The sequence below is a fragment of the Chiloscyllium plagiosum genome, chromosome 21 (assembly GCF_004010195.1).
Source record: "Chiloscyllium plagiosum isolate BGI_BamShark_2017 chromosome 21, ASM401019v2, whole genome shotgun sequence".
NCBI lineage: Eukaryota > Metazoa > Chordata > Chondrichthyes > Orectolobiformes > Hemiscylliidae > Chiloscyllium > Chiloscyllium plagiosum.
Genome location: NC_057730.1, coordinates 45,867,328 through 45,884,733, shown reverse-complemented (window position 1 = coordinate 45,884,733; position 17,406 = coordinate 45,867,328). Strand labels below are relative to the sequence as shown.

Sequence of the window (17,406 nt, the reverse complement as noted above, 5' to 3'; positions counted from 1 at the left end):
ACATTGAGCTGGAATGACTATACTGAGTGCTCAAGGAACAGGCTGAGTTTTCAATGGAGTGTCACTGTAGATGTGCTTTTAAATCAATATTGATTTTTTTTCTCTTTTGAGCTATTGATGACTAATATGTCACATTTGCCTAAGTATTGCAATTCTGCAATCCATTTAGTAATATAGTAATTGTGTATAATTACATGCAGGTTGAGGAAACTAATTGAGGTTTTATTTGAGCAAGAGAGAGACAGGCATGGAAGTTGGTTGAGTTTGGAGGTGTATGCTTGTAATGCTCCACACCATAAATTAATGTTGCCCTCTGTAAAGATTAGCTCCAGTACTATCCTTCACCAACTGGCTTTCTTGAATTTAGCTTACTTGAGACAATTTGAGCTAATTTTCACTGTAGCTAGTCTTGTGAAGTGAGACAGAATGACAGTGAGTTCAGTGGTAATGAATGACACTATTGTACCAGTCTGAGAGCTGGTCTTAATCACACCATCTAACCCTTTCTGTCAACAAGGCATATTTAAGTGTTACTATATTAAATTTTCACTAAATATCTTTAACACACAATGGAATTGTATTTTTTTAAAATTTCAGCATTTGCCTATTTTAAATTAAGTTTGCATTTTCCCTTTTTTCCCCCACCCAGATTAATAAAGTAAATCTTTGAATCCTGGCTTTGCGGACCTTGCCACACGAGATTTGGTGATTGTGGTGTTTTGCTGCAGTACTTCAGGCCAACAGATCGTGGTGTGGACAGGACTGTTTTTGTACCTTCAGCTGGTGAGAGGACTAATGTATGACCTCAGTTAACCATCCGTGGTTTCAGAAGTGATCCTCTCCAAGTGCCTTCAATACGTTAGTACTTCATCCAAGCTGAAGCATCATTATGTTGATGAAAGAGTACAGGATCTGCATGCCTCTCACTGTGGAAGAGGTGAGTGATTTCCTTTGTTCATCATTTAGTCACCACTTTCTTTGAGAGCGCTAGAACAAGTCCTTAAAGTTCCTCTGTGGCTCAAATTAAAAACATGAATTTGAGACGTAAAAATCTTCAGAACTCTCCAGTTCCTTTGGAGTTGAAAATGCTCAATTCTTGAAGTGGGTTGTTTGAAAATACATGACATGCCTCGTTACAATGTGACCCTTGGGAAAGTGACTACTGAACATTGTGTAAAGTGCACACTGCTCTACCAAGTGCAGTTACTTATCAACAGCAGCAGTACTGTAATTAGTTGCATTTTCATGCGTGTGGAAAGATAATTTTGTACTATTCTGTTATTGGTAGTAAAACGTAGAAAACAGCCCATCTGTCTCTGTCCATCTATGAGATGGTCACGAGTAAATACAAGTTGGATAATGACCCATTTTTGTCCTGTACATTGCATGTAATTTTATCTAATATTTTCACTTTTTAAAATTTTTTGTGTCACTTTATTTTTAAAACGTTTTAGTTTTGGTTCTATGACTGAAAGCTAGAGAGCGTAATAAATGATTGAGCATCTGAGGGCTTTTCATTTCAAGAAATCTGTACTTTGTACTGTAACCTCCCAGTTTTAAAAGGAAATGTTTAACGTCAGGAAGAAGAAGAAATGGTGAGAATGTATGCACGAGTTTCAAGAATTATACTTGCAGTGTTGTCAGTTTTTGTTTAATGTTCTTCCACCTACACATCAGGCGATGTGAAGTCCAGTTTTGTGCCAGTGACAGTTGCCATTTGTTCCCATGCACTTGTTGGATGAGTGAACCTTGTAGCTAGGCTGCAAATAGCCTTAAGCCTGCATTTGATGAAGTAAATGTAACACAGTGCAAGGCAGGCAGTGTGCCTTGGTAAGGATTGCTTTTGACTTGTTGCTGAACTTAACCGTGTTTCAAAATCTCCATAGCAAGCTGATAAGAATTATGTACCTTCTGCAGCTGCATGGTAGGGTATAAATGATCTTATAGAATGGCGCCAAGACACTGAATGGCCTCCTTCTGTTCCAGGAGAGTAGACCCATTCCCTGGAGGATCACATCTCGCGGTGATAAATCTTTAGAGGTCAAGAGAATTTGAGTTTCCCTGAGAGTGGGCTGGAAGTTGATCTATTCAACTTGGGTGGTGGCAATTTCCAGCTTGTGGCAGTTTTCCTGTTAAGGGTTTGGTGAGAGTACTCTGGAACTGAGCAGAAAGGAACCCAGTATTGATGAGCTCCTTATCCAGGTTGATAAAAATGAGTCAAGCTGCCTGGTTGGTCCTCAGCGAAGGTTGCAGACCTCCCTGTGGATTGCAGCTTCTATTACAGAGGGTTGCCCTGGCTTTGAACATTCACGGACGGTGTCAAGGGTAATTTGGCCCCTCACTGGATGTGCAGCATATATCAGGGGATGACACAACTGTGTTAAAGAGCAGAACTACATGCTGTAAAATGACCCTGTGCCTTTGAAGTTCCTTGGGATATTTTGCTATCTCACATGCACTATATAAAATTGTGTTGGAATTGTTGTTTTAATGGGAGAATAGGTGGCAGTTTCACCTATTTCTCTAACAAGGACCTAGACGCATGTCATATTGTCGAGTGGTAACCCCACCAGGTGAAGGTTCCAAGCTGGCCTTTCTGAAATCCAATTCTAGTTGGGAAAGAGTCCTCTGTACGTATGAGAATTTACTTTTTATGTAACCTACAGCCCAAACCCACCTCCAGCTATCATCACAAGTATTACTGGTAAAGCTGACATATGTCTTCAGAGTGTTGAAAATGCCTGCACAGAGCATTTTGCAATGTGCCAACAGTTGTAATATTATGAGCATCAAAGTTTGTTTCATTGTTATATACATTCCTTAGTGATCCAAACTGGGGGTGACCAATGGCAGGCCAGCATGGAGAGACTTGAGGATTGAAGTGTCCCTGGCCTTGCACCCTATCAGACTCTATCCAGAGGATGTGGAGGCAAGCTTCTTGTGGGCGGCAGTGGAGACTTTGTTCGCTCCAATTCCACAAAATAAGAAAAACATTCACAACTTTTTGGGGTGGTCTTTGTGGGACCTTCAGCAGTTGATTTTCAGCATCCCTGGCCTGGTTGCTCCATACACTAGGTATTATAATTTCCAATGTGGAGCTGATGGATTTGATCTGGGTGAATTGAAGCCTGTGTTCATTTCCAGAGAGCCTGCTGTGGTTCGCGGTCCCTCGAGGCCTTACTTTTAAATCAACCTCAATATCAAATCCCTCGACAACCCTTGTCCTCTCCCTTTCTCTCCTCCCTCCTCACAATTCTCCCCAATCTCAGTGCTCCTCCAACTCTGGCGTTCTCAGAGTTCCCACTTTTCATCACATTGTGCCTTTTGCTGCCTAATCTTAAAGCTTTGGCTTAAAGTTTTGCTATCTCAAACCCTTCCTTTATGTATCTCCTTCAAACCTATTTCCTTCACCATATTTGAAGCTGCTTTATGTAGCTTCACGTTGAATTTTGTTTGACAGTGCCTCAAGCCAACTTGACTTTGTTCATATATTTACATGTTACTTTTATCTTCATCTTTGGATTAGAATATAAAGCAGTCAAGAAATTCCTCACTAGTTTCCTGGGGGGGTTAGTGCATTTATAAACTGTCTCCTATACTAACCATCAGGACTCCAATGGTGCCTTGTGTAGGATAGCATCCTGGGGGTTATCATTGATCATAAAATGACTGGGAGCTGCCATATAAATACTCTGAATCTAAGGGCAGGCCAGGGACTGGGAATTTGCAGTAAGTAACTCCCTTCACATCCACAGGATATAAGTCAGGAGTGTGATGGAACACCACCCACTTATTTGCATTGGTGCAGCTTCTACAACACTCAGGAACCTCAACACTATCCAGGTCAAAGCAGTCTGCTTGATTGGTATCCCATCCATCACCTTCAACCTTTGCTCCCTCCACCATTGGCTGCAGTGTGTGCCATTTTCTAAGATGAGCTGTAGCAATGCTCCAAGGCCCCTTCAACTGGACCTTGCAAATCTCCCAACCTCTACCATCTAAGAACGGCAAGGACAGTAAATGTATGGGTTACACCAATACCAACAAGATCATCTTCAAATCTAACAGCATCTTGTTCCTTCAGCATTATATCATAAAAATCTCCCCCCCCCCCCCAACTGAATTGTGGGTGTCCCCACACCACATGGACTGTGGCAGTTCAAGAAGACAGCTCACCACCACAACTCAAGGGGCATTAAGTGTGAGCAATCAATACTGGCCCACCCAGCGAATCTCACATGCCATGGAAACTTTTTAAAATTCCAGTTGTTTCCTATCTGGGGGACGCTACTCACTTCCTGCTTGAGTTTTGGAAGGAACTGGAAAGTGAGTGAATCCGCAAGGGAGTTTCAGAGTTGTCCTAGCGATGGTTGGTTCTGTGATGTGTCCAGCAAAAGATGAACGTTAATAATCATAAAGCATGAATACAATTCATGTGACATTTGTGAAATCTAATTTTCATCAAAAAAGAATAGAATTAAAATGAATGTGACCTGTGCATGAGATTGAGACTTGAGCCATGTAATTACAATGGCACAATTAAATTTACATCACAAAATATCACTTTGTGAGAGCTATTTATATAATCGCTGTATCAGTCTGTTGACAATTTATTTACAATATCCAGTAAATCACTGAACTTGTTATGCAATATGATTTGAATAACTGGTTACATTTTAATCTTATATGGGATGATATACCCCTCTTCTATTTCATGTTGCAAGCATTATTCTAATTTTTAAAATGTGCATAATTAAAATTTGACACCTCTGCTGAGTTGTTTTATTAAAATGGTTCTCTGATTTTTTTATAACTCTTAATAGCATTTTTTTCCCTTTCACTCCCTTAATTATGCACATAATATCATCATGAAAATGATTGGAAGAAAACATTGCATGTATATGGAGTTAGTGTCTCAGATCAGTCACTTTTTCACCTGTCCCAATGGAAGGCCATTACCCTGAAATGTTTGTTTCTCTCCACAAATGACTTGCTGAGGTTTTTCCTTATTTTAGATTTTCATTTATGTAGTGTCTTACACATCAGAACATCACAAAGTAGCAGGAGTAGACCATTCAGTCTCTCTATCCTGTCCTGCTGTTTCAGTGCAGTCATTGCTGATTTGATTTGTTGCCTTTCCTTCACCTTCTTGCCAATCAAAGATTTGGCTTGCTCATCCTCCACTCATCTGCTCAAAGGGTGGCTCAGTGTTAAGGGTGGCATCCCTGGATGCTATGAGCAAATCAGCACGGCCAATCCACCCAACCTGCACATCTTTGCACTGTGGGAGAAAGCCGGAGCATCCAGAGGAAATCCATGCAGACTCTAGGGAAGCTTAGGGCTAAGGGTGACACAGTGGCTATGGGGTTAGCACTGTCGCCTCGCTCTGCCAGGGACCTGGGTTCAATTCCATTATTGGTTGACTCTTTTGGGTTTGTACATTCTCCCTTGTGTCTGTGTGGGTTTCCCGTGAGTGCTCTTACAGTCCAAAGGTGTGCAGGTTAAGGTGGATTCGCCATGGGAAATGCAGGGTTATGAGGGTGGGGTGTTGTTTAGAAGGTTGGTGTGTTCCAAATGGTGTGTTCCTGCACTGTAGGGATTCTATCATTTCAATATTTTCAATGACCTCACCGTCTCTGATCACCGGAGAAGAGAATCGCGAAGAATATCCACTTTCCGAGAGAGGGGAAAAAAATGTCTTCCTAATCTCAGTCTGAAGTGAAGGACCCCTCATTTTTTTAATGATAACTCTTAGTTCTGGACTGTTTTATGAAAGAAATCATCTTCTTCTCACCTGCTCTAATAGATCCCCTCAGAATATTTCATGTTTCAAAATGATTGCATCTTACTCCAAATGATTAGAGGCCCAATCCTTCAACCTTGCCTGATACATCAAACCCATTATCACCAGAACAAAGTCAGAAACTGCTGTGAAAGCTCAATGGGTCTGGCAACATCTGTGGAGAGAAAATTGAGTTCTCATTTCAGGTCCAGTGATCCTTCTTCAAAAGGGTCTGTTCTGAAGGTTCATGTACAAAGACACCCACATCTCTCTGTACCTCTGCACTCTGCAATCCACCTTCATTTTAAGTAATATATTGCTTTTCTGCAATGACATTTCAAAGCACTTTACAACAAATATTTTCTGGTCTTGTCACTGTTATAATGGAGGGAATGTTAGCTATATCGGCTTCCTCCGGTGGTCCCCAGCATTATAGATAGCAGTCTTCAGCCAATCTGATTCACTCCTCATGATATCAAGAAATGGTTGGAGGCACTGGATGCTGCAAAGGCTACGGACCCTGACAACATTCCAACAATAGTACTGAAGAATTGTGCTCCAGAACTTGTTGCTCCCTGAGCCAAGCTGTTCCAGTACAGTTCCCACACTGGTATCTACTTAACAATGTGGAAAATTGCCCAAGTATGTCCTGTACATAGAAAGCAGGACAAATTCAACCTGGCCAGTTACCACCCAGTCAGTCTACTCTCGATCATCAGTAAAGTGACGGAAGCTGTCACCGACAGTGCTATCAAGTAAAACCTGACTTGAAAATATATTGCCATTCCTTCACTGTTGCTGCGTCAAAATCCTGGAATTCCCTCCCCTATGGGCATTGTGGGTCAACCCACAGCAGGTGGACTGCAGCGGTTCAAGAATGCAGCTCACCCCCACCTTCTCAAGGGTAACGAGGGACAGGCAATAAATTCTGGCCCAACCAGTGATGCCCACATCCCACAAATGAATAAGAAAAGATGTGCCAACCCATCTACATGGACAACACTCTCACAGACCTGCAAAGGACCTCTACTGTTCTTCATCCACAGAAGGATCCATAAACTAAACAAACAGTTCTTCCTGGCCATATCGGAAATCAAAGACAGTAAGTACCAAAAACTTTCATGTACTTACCCCCACACTCCGGATTCCTCAACTGTTCCAGAATCTTCCATCGGCCTCCGAAATCAGACTGGCGTGAAGGGCTAATGCCCGAAACGTCGATTCTCCTGTTCCCTAGATGCTGCCTGACCTGCTGCGCTTTTCCAGCAACACATTTCCATCTACATATAGCAAGGTGTCAGGTACAGCAATGATCAGCCAACCTGTTTTATTAATGTTGAGGAATTAATATTGTCCTGAACAATCCTGCTTTTCTTCAGAAGGGCAACATGGTGCCTTTTCCATCATTCTAAGATGGCGGCAGAGTAGGACTCCTGAACCTGAACTCGTTAGCTCCATCCATTTCTTTTGTTTTCTCCTCTCTTTCTTTTCGTTTTTTTTCTTTCTCTTTTGACCTTCTGTCCTCAGGTGGTAATGTCTAAGGTGAAAGCCAGTGTGGACTCCCAGCCTCAGCATGGATTTGACTCCCAGCCTCAAGGTGAGGCCCAGCGTGGTTTGGGTCTGAAGGACTGATATTTTGAACTCTTATTTCCCTTTTTTTTTCAAATTAATTGCTGGACTTCTTATTTCTTTATTTTTCTGACTTTTTTTTCCTAAGAATTTGGACTTAAGAATCTGTACCTAGCTACCTTGATACCTAACATGGCGCCATAAGTGGCAACTTGTAAACTTTACTCATGTGAGTACATGAGACAATAAAGCTAATTCAATTCAAACCATTGAACATTAGTTTGGCTATTGTCTTAAAATTGCATTTGACAAGCAGTTCTTCCTCAGTATTGTGTTGGCAAGCCTGACCATAGATTTGATAATATTTCTGCAGGTGAACCTCCTATCCCCTGTGACTCAAGTAAGACTGCTAACAGCTGAGCCAGAGCTATGTAGCACCAGAGTGACCAGGATGAGGAAGGATCTACACTAATGTTGCACAGTGGCTCAGTGGTTAGCACTGCTGCCTCACAGCATCAGGGACCTGGGTTCAATTCTATCCTTGGGTGACTGACTGTGTGAAGATTTTACATTCTCCCTCTGTCTGTGTGGGTTTTCTCTGGGTGCTCAGGTTTCCTCCCACAGTCCAAAGATGTGCAGGTTAGGTGAATTGGCCATGCTAAATTGCCCAGGGATGTACAGGCTAAGTGCATTGGCCATGGTAAAAAAGAAACACATGCAGGGTTATGGAGTGGGTGCGTGTTATTAAGATGCTCTTTTGGGGGGTTGGTGTAGACTTGATGGGCTGAATGGCCTCTCTCTGTATTCTAGTGGTCTAGTATAAGACTTGAACTAATTAAGATGTGAATGTACAAGATGGACAGACAGCAAAGTGGAAGTTAGGAGAGTTGAAAGGGAATAGTTTGGCAGAAAGGTGTACAAGTATTGACAAATGGGCGACTTAGCGTGTGGGAGAGACACAAGGGTTTGGTGAGCACTTGGAGAAATGGGTGATGAGAGAATTTGTGGTGAGAGGGCCTTCATGTGGAGCATCAAGCTCTGGGGAGCAGCAATGAAAACATTGATTTTGGTTGCACATGCAGGATGGGTGAATTGGCCTCCTTCTGTGTGGCCTATGACAGCAAAGATACAAAGTGTTTCTGCACAAACCATTATACCACAACAGTCATTGTGAAAACACATTCTGATAAGGAGACATTGGGCAACTCCTCAGTCATGTTACATTAATAACAAAAGCAAAATGCTGAGTAAAGTAGTCCATTAGACAAGGCCACTTGCCTTAAACTTGAATATCTTCTGCATGTCTGAGAATGACAGCGTAATTATTCATCTGGCTTTGTCTGCGTTTCAGTTCTGCTGCTTGGCTGATTTAATTTGTTTTGTGTGTTGCATTCAGTGCTAAGTTGCTTCACACTGGCTAAAAAGCAACTGGTTTGCTGCCAGTGCGCCATCTCCTGCCCTCTTGTATTCCTCAGGCGTTTGGATTCCTACTTCACCTCTTAAACATGAGACTTTCTCTTGTAGTTTTGCAGCGTCTGAAAGCGTGATAATGTCCTAGCAAACCATGAGGAAGCTCCCTGTTCTTCAAGGGGAGGACTGGTGCATGGAGAATGGAAACGATGAGGCAGGCAAGGGGAGAGAACTGCTGTGATGTGGTGGCAGTAATGTCTCTTGCCAGTGTATGGAATGTTCCCAGGTAACTACTCCTGGTACCTTGTGGAATTTGTGCTACAGTTATGTGGTGCCATTCTTGGTAATTTGCTGCTACAAATCCTTCTTTGTCTTGGGTCAATCTGGTGATTAATGGTCGAGCATATACTACCATGTTCCTCTTGTCTTTTGTTCACAGTCTGTTCAAATCATGACGCCATCTCCTTCTGTGAAGAGCAAAAAGAAAATTTCAGTTTGAAAAAAGAATCGTACTGCACTCAAAACATTAACTCAGTTTCTTTTTCTACAGATGCTGCCAGACTTGCTGAGTTTCTCCAGCATTCTCTGATTTCATTTCCGATTTCCAGCATGTGCAGTATTTTGCTTTCAATTGCCATTTTGTTTGTCTTTCTCTTTTGGGCAATGGTTCTGTCTGTTAATGTGATTTGAGGAAACACTCATGCTCTCTATACTAACAGTTGTGTTGTGATTCTGTTTCTCATTCATTCACGGGATGTGGGCAATGCTGCCCAGACCATCTTTTATTACCCAGCAGAGTCAACCACATTGCTGTAGGAAGGACCAGAGGAGGACCGTAGTTTCCTTCCTAAATAACAAGTGGATATTTTCCCTGACAATCGGCAACTGTTTCATGATCGTCATTAGCTTCTTAATTCCATCATCTGCCATGGGCAGGACTCAAACTCAGAAACCTCCAGATTACAAGCATAATGGTAATACCACCAAGCCATCTCCTCTGCATTGGACTTCCTAAATATTGTCAGGATAGAATCCACCATGGAGACCCTATGGCCAATGCAGGCACTGGCCTCTCACTCACTGGCCCCCAAGAGGAATTAATGAATGGAAGAATGAATGAAAGCTGGTCGATAGCTTTTGGAAAGGATAGCTCACTGGAGACTCGTCAAAATCACCATAGCATTGATATGAAATTGCAGTATTGATTTTTCTTTTGCTGCCACCAGCTTCAGTTGATGCAAGTACATTTCAGTGGAGTTATAGCAGATTTGAACTTGCCTCAGCAGAATTCACTTGGTTAATTTTTTTTCTTTTGGACTGAAGGGTAGATTGACTTGCGGTCTGCAAGTGTGAGATTCTGCCTTTCTCTGGGTGGAGGCAAATGATGACATTATCTCTCTGGCCTGTTGCTTTATGTTGGCAAAACAGCTTCTGTTCCACTGATTAGCTTTATCTTCAGTGGCTAAACCCAGTGGCCTCTAGTTCGCTGGAAACTTAAAACAGTTTACACAGCAAAAGAGCAGCATGAGGAAGCCAATCTGTTAGCAAATAGTGCCTGTAGTTACATACGTCATAAATAGGCAAAGTAGTGGGGGATGTCTGAGGTTTTGTAAATGCCTAACTGTGTGTACAGAACTATTAGGAGAAAGTGAGGACTGCAGATACTGGAGATCAGAGCTGAAAATGTGTTGCTGGAAAAGCGCAGCAGGTCAGGCAGCATCCAGGGAACAGGAGAATCGATGTTTCCTGAAGAAGGGCTCATGCCCGAAACGTCGATTCTCCTTCTCCTTGGATGCTGCCTGACCTGCTGTGCTTTTCCAGCAACACATTTTCAGCTCTGTACAGAACTATTGTCTAGTATGGTACGCTTGGCTTATTACTGATATTTTCAGTTCCTCTCTGATGCTTACTCTGAACTGAAACGATCAACTGTCAACCCTTGGTTAAAACTGTTTGCATTAACCTGTTTAACAAGGAGTTGAAGTTTGACTACAGTAAGATGCTGACTTTAACACTTGCACTATACTTTTGTCCTGGAAACTTCTTTGTTGCAAAAAAAAGCACTTTGTCCTACTTTAATAAAACCAAATGTGAAGACACGATATGGAAAGGATCTTCATTTCAGCCTCATCTTTGGGTAGAACCTACACAAGAGAAAGGAGGAATGTTAATTCTGCTCCCTGTTGCATTGATAAACAGAGACGGAAAAGTAAAGAGTTGGGGCAGGGGGGGTCATTACATTGTCCTTTTACTTCAGGATGTATCCAGGCTGGGTCAATGGGATGAGCATTTGGCCTCTTCACTGGTTAGGAAGTACTTTAGGAGAACATAAAGTATAGAACAGGACCTTCAGCCCATCATGGTCTGTGCCAACCATGATGCCGTTTTAAACTAATCCCATCTGCCTGGATTTGGTCTGTTTCCCTCTATTCCCTGGCTGTTAATCTGTCTGTCTAGAATCATAGAATCCCTATGGTGTGAAAGGAGGCTATTCAGCCCATCGAGTCCACACTGATCCTCCCAAGAGCATCCCACCCAGACCAACCCCATTCCTGTAGCTCTGCATTTCCCAAAGCCAGTCCACTGATTTTTAGACTGTGGGAGGAAACCAGAGCACCCAGAAGTTAACCAGAGAGGACATGCAAACTCCACACAGGTAATCACCTGAGGTAGGAATCGTTCCCAGGTCCCCACTACCTTGAGGCAGCTGTGCTAAGCACTGAGCCAAAGAGGTAAAAAGCCACCTTGCCCACCCAGGCATGCCTTTTAAACGTTGCTATTGTATCTACTTCTACAACTGTCCCCAGCAGCATGTTCCAGATACCTATTGTGTTTAAAAAAGGTTACCTCCCACATCTCCTTTAAACTTTGCTTCTCTTGCTTTAAATCTATGCCCCTGTAGTATTTGACATTTCCACTCTGAGCAAAAGACTCCAACTATCCACGCACCTCATAATATTATATCCCTCTGACAGGCCATACTTTCACCTCTGACACCCCAACAAAACTGAACTCATTTTCTTCTGGCGTAGAATGGGGTTAGGGTGGCTTGAACATTTGACCTTTTGACATCCAAGGTGTGTATGACACCCATGGCTGACACACATATTTGTACAAGCACTGTATGCAAGGTTTGAGAATAGTTGCATGCTGGAAATGATGAGTGGGAGCTGCCCATGTTTTGATACGCATTTAGCAACGTTGACTATTGGTCACATTTTGCATTCAGTTTCGCCTCTGCGGGAGCCTGAGTTTTAAAGTCTGGTCACCTATTCCGAACCTGCATTTCCAAAGAGATTTGTGTTCTCAAATGTACTGGAGATGGTACTGAACACAACGTGACACCAATTATGGAATATCTGTGTAGGGGGATGATCTGTTTGCATTCCCTCCCAGTTAATGAATGAGGAAGTTTTAGCAATGAGGAATCCAGAGGTTTGAATACTAAGAGTTTCAGCGCTGAGAGATAATTATTGTCTTTTTCGGTGTGAAATTGCTTTTGAAAGTGGCAGCAGCAGCAGAACCAACTGAGTCACTTTGAAATCTTGTTCACTTGGGTCAACACTTCTGTGACATCTCTCTTTGTAAGGGCTCCCCTCTGTCATGCTGACTTGGCCACGCTGTATCCCGCTGCCTGAATGCACCGAGCTTAGCATGTCATTTATTTTACGCCTCTTCAGACGAAGGGTTTATCTGAGCCGATGAAAGTTTTAACCCTTGTTGCAACACCAGCAGCACTTGGGGTTGGACGTGAAAGGGTTCTGTTAGGGTGGGATCAGAATCCATTTCTGCTGGTGAGTGAAATCGAGAATCTTAAAACTGGACTGTAATCAGTGAGAATCTTTTCTGCATGCAGAATAATAGAACTGAGAATCTTCCTTTCCAGCACACATGTGATTGTTCAGTGTTAATGCCGATAGGGATGACTGGCTCTGGAGGATTAATTTTGAGGTCAAACACCAACTGAATCAAATGATGAAGCTGATGGTGTAGTGGTAATATCATTGAATTAGTGATGCAGAGTCCCAGACCAATGTTCTGGGAGCTATGTTTCATATCCCACTAGGGTAGATGGTGAAATTTGAATTCAATAAGATATCGAAAGGATATTGTTAAGCTCGAGAGGGTTCAGAAGAGATCTACCAGGATGTTGCTGGGTGTGGATAGTGTGACTTTTAAAGTACTTTTCTTCACTGAAGGTGACCTTTTATAGAGGTTTATAAAACCATGAGGGGTATAGGTAAGGTAAATGACGGTATCTTTTCCCTAGGGTGGGGAATTTCAAGTTTGGGGGCATATTTCTAAGATGAAAGGAAAGACATGGGGGCAATTTAAAAAAGACATGGGGGCAATTTTTTACACAGTGTAGAATGAACTTCCAGAGGAAGTGGTGGATGTGAGTTCAATTACAACGTTTAAAAGACATTTGGATAAGTACATGAAGAGAAAAGGTTTACAGGGATATGGGTCAGGAGCAGGCAGCTGGGATTAGTTTAGTTTGGGATTATGTTCGGCATGGATTGATTGGACTAAAGGATCTGTTTCTGTGCTGTATGACTCTATGAAAAAGGAACGTTTTACTCCAAACGAATGCCAGCGAATTAGTAACCGTGTAGCCAGTGTCAATTATGTTGTTTAAAACCTCCACTTGGTTCACTAATGTCCTTTTTAGGGAAAAAAAATCTGCCATCCTTGCCTGGTCTAGCCTATATGTGACTCCAGACCCACGGCAAATGTGATTTCCACTCCAGTTGCTCCCTGGGGAATTATGAATGGTCAATAAATGTCAGCCTGCACTTACTTTTTTGAGAAAGATTTTTAAAAAACACTAATGTTCTACATTATCAGATTTTGGTCAGGCCACTGATAGTGACCACAAGGGTTGAGGTTTATACTCTCCCACCCCTCGGCAGCTTTGAATGTGGTGGGGTTGGGGATGTGTGTGGGGGAAAGAAAGGAGAAACTTTTTAAAAAATCCTTTTGAAGAATCTTCTAGCCACCTAATCTCAAAACGTCTGGAATTTTCGGTGGGGGAAGGGTCAGGGCTGGCTTCGGGCGTCTTTCCTGCCCCGAGTTCCTAAAGAGGCCAGTCAATTGCCCTATCTCCAAGGGGAGATATCTACTTGTTTGCAGATGGCATTGGAGCAGATGGCAGAGCCAATGGCTAGGCCTGCAGGTATGTAACAGTGTAAGGGTAGGAGTGGAAGTAAGGGAAGGGTTTGACCCATTGAGAGAGGCTGGGTCAGCTGGGGCTATTTTCTGTGGAGGGTCAGAGGCTGAGGGTTGACTTTGTAGAGGTTTATAAAATCATGGGGAGTATGAATAGGGTGAATAGCCAGTGTCCTTTTCCCAAGGTAGGGGAGTGCAAAACTGGAGGATATAGATTTAAGGTGAGAGGAAAAAGGGACCTAAAGGAGAAACGTTTTAACACAGAGGGTGGTGCATGTGTGGAATGAGCTGCCAGAGGAAGTGGTGGAGGCTAGTACGATTACAACATTTAAAAGGCACCTGGATGGGTATATGAATAGGAAGGGTGTAGTGGGATATGAGCCAAATGCTGGCAAGTGGATGAAGATTAATTTAGGGCGAATTGGGCCAAAGGGTCTGTTTCTGTGCTGTACATCTCTATGACTTTGAGTGGCTGTGCAGCGTGGAGATAAGCAGACCTATCTCCCTTTATCTCCTTCTGTCATCCAGCAAAACTTGGTCTGTGATATGTTAGTGGATTGTTGCTGATAGCAACCCCACCATTCATTTTGATTTGACTTTACCCCTGCCAAAGGACGTTTTACTTTCACATTCTGCTGGTCTCCCATGGAGATTTGGATTGCCAAAGCTCACTTTTTCAGGCATCCTTTGTTTGCTCCATTGCTTTTTCTGCACTTCTGAAATTTTTAGAGTGATTTATTCAGCACCCACTTTCTGATGATGTTCAATGGTATTTTGGATTCCACATTATCCACTTGCACAGCTCAAAATCCTATCTATATGCAGACGTTCGTGGATGGACAGGTTTTTCATTATAAAGACCAAACAAAAATAAATGACAGATGCTGTGTGGAAAGTCTACTATGAAACTAGGTGCCGGAGAATTGTCCAATTACAAATCAAGGCCACAAATAGGTCTAGTGAAATTGACGAGCACTGGTTTATTTCTCCCAATATGGTGGGGAGGAGAAATTGACCGGACTGGTACGAAATGGACACTTGGCATAGTTAAGTCAAGGATTCTCATTACATTACATTACAGTGTGGAAACAGGCCCTTCGGCCCAACAAGTCCACGCCGACCCGCCAAAGCGCAACCCACCCATACCCCTACATTTACCCCTTACCTAACACTCCGGGCAATTTAGCATGGCCAATTCACCTGACCTGCACATCTTTGGACTGTGGGAGGAAACCGGAGTACCAGGAGGAAACCCACGCAGACACGGGGAGAACATGCAAACTCCACACAGTCAGTCGCCTGTGGTGGGAATTGAACCCGGGTCTCTGGCGCTGTGAGGCAGCAGTGCTAACCACTGTGCCACCGTGCCGCCCACTAAGCTCAGGAACTTCAGATACAGACAGTTCTTCTAGGGTTACAGTAGTGAAATGTTAATTACAAGACAATGCGGTTTCAATTACAGTTAATAGAAAACAATTGCTTGTCCAGCAGTATCCATCAGTTAACAATTGTAACAGGAGGTTTAGCTAATCTGCAGAAATGGGTGCCAATGGCTAGCATCCTAGCTTCATTAGGTCCCTAGTGTAGTGTTCATTCCTGTCCGGTAACTTGGTGCCACCTTGTCTGCATGGGCTTTGTGGGGATTGCAAAGTTAAAAATCACACAACACCAGATTATAGTCCAACAGGTTTAATTGGAAGCACTAGCTTTCGGAGCGCCACTCCTTCATCAGGTGGTTGTGGGGATTGAGTACCAGGGGAGACAGGGAATGCCCTCGGGAGTGTCAGGGTTTCTATTGTGAGGGAGGGAAACCAGTTAGCAGATCATCTAGGTATTCCTTCAGTCAGGGAAACTGCCTAGCTAATGTCTCGTTTCACTGTTAGCTCCTGAGCTGAGTGGAGTCAAGTTGAGGTGCCAGTGGCATTACGGGTCGGCTCTGTTTGGCTAAGAACAGACATGGTTTCCATGAGCAAGGCAGAGTGGATTGTCTTCTGCCACACTTGAAAAGGTGAAACATTCATGAACATTCGAGAGCTCTGAATGTCCAAGAGTCCACAGCTCAGAGCCACCCCAAGTCCACATTAATCTACATTTCAATCAGTATTATCAGTTGGATGAAATAATAGCTCACTTTTTTTGTTGTGGGATCGTTTTCAGTTGGTCCAAATGATCTGCACTCAGAACTGAAGGGGCACAGATCCAGTAATATGATGGATCGAGGTGAGATATCTTAAGTCTTTAATCATGGCATTGACAATCAAAGTTACAAGTGAAAGGCACCCGAAGCATTTTGTTTTCATTCAGCGTTTTGGTGAAGAGTGCATTAAATGGCGCATTGATTTGCTTACCCCTACTGGCATTTGTTTCAACCAGAAGAATTTTCCCATTTATGCAGCAGAGAGAGAGTGTTCAGCTCTTGCAAAGACTTTTCTAAATCTCCACGCCCACCATATAAAACAGGAGTAATAAACTCCTAAGCAAATGGAAGCTTGCCAAACTATTTTTCATAAAACCCACTTTTGGGTAGCTTACAGTGAGATGGTTGGATCCTCTTGTGGTGTGATGGTAGTGCCTGTACCCCTGAGCCAGGAGGTCTGGGTTTAGGTCCCACCTGCCCCAGAGATATGTAAAAATATCTCAGTGCTGATTAGAACATTTCTACATTAGGTAGTTGGGAGTTCATGTGGTGCAGTGATAATGTCCATCATCTCAGAGCCAGAGTACCTGGGTTCAAGTCCCTCCCGCTTCAGAGGTGTGCTTTAACACATGTGAAGAATCATAGAATCCCTACAGTGTGGAAGCAGGTCTTTCAGCCCATCGAGACCACACTGACCCTCCAAAGACCATCCCACCCAGTCCCATCCCCTTCTCTGTAACCCTGCATTTCCCATGGTCCATCCACCTAACCTGCACATCTTTGGACTGGTGGGAGGAAACCCACACAGACACGGGGAGAATGTGCAAACTCCACACAGACAGTCGCCTGAGGATGGAATTGAACTGGGGTCCCTGGTGCTGTGAGGCAGCACTCAGCCATCGTGAAATTAATTGTTATAGAAAAAGTCTACAATTAGATAGTTCAGTGTGCTATAAAATCCCTACACTTGGATTAAAATCTATTGCATAAACTGCACCTTTTCGATCAGGATGTGCTATCAAGTAATTTTTGCACACACTTACTGTTTGTGTGAGAATCATGGGGATTAATTTCCTTTATATCAAGCTAACATTTGTACTGGTTGTCATAGCAATACTTATAATATACGTTTGTAAAGCTGAGATTTATTCACCATGCCTTGAAAGATTTAACATTTGTATTTTATCTGACTGCCTGAACATTTTAAGATTTCCTTTAGGATGGAGAATTTGGCACTGGAAATTTTTTTCGAGGGCAGTTTTTTAAAAAGCTCATTTCATTTCAAGTTGCCACTGTCTTTTTTATTATGTATGAGTGTGAGGTAATATTTAAAATTGCC

At 42.9% G+C, this 17,406-nt stretch overlaps 1 protein-coding gene across 4 annotated transcripts in view; it reads left to right on the top strand.

Annotated features, from left to right (window-relative positions):
• Positions 1 to 17,406, top strand: part of LOC122560829 (cytoplasmic phosphatidylinositol transfer protein 1-like) — a 204,701-nt gene that overhangs the window by 2,092 nt on the left and 185,203 nt on the right. For all 4 annotated transcript variants that reach the window (XM_043711974.1, XM_043711972.1, XM_043711973.1 and 1 more), the window contains exon 2: positions 650 to 937. In XM_043711974.1, coding sequence (XP_043567909.1) covers positions 890 to 937 — 48 coding nt within the window. In that variant the 5' untranslated portion in view covers positions 650 to 889. The remainder of the gene's footprint in view (positions 1 to 649; positions 938 to 17,406) is intronic.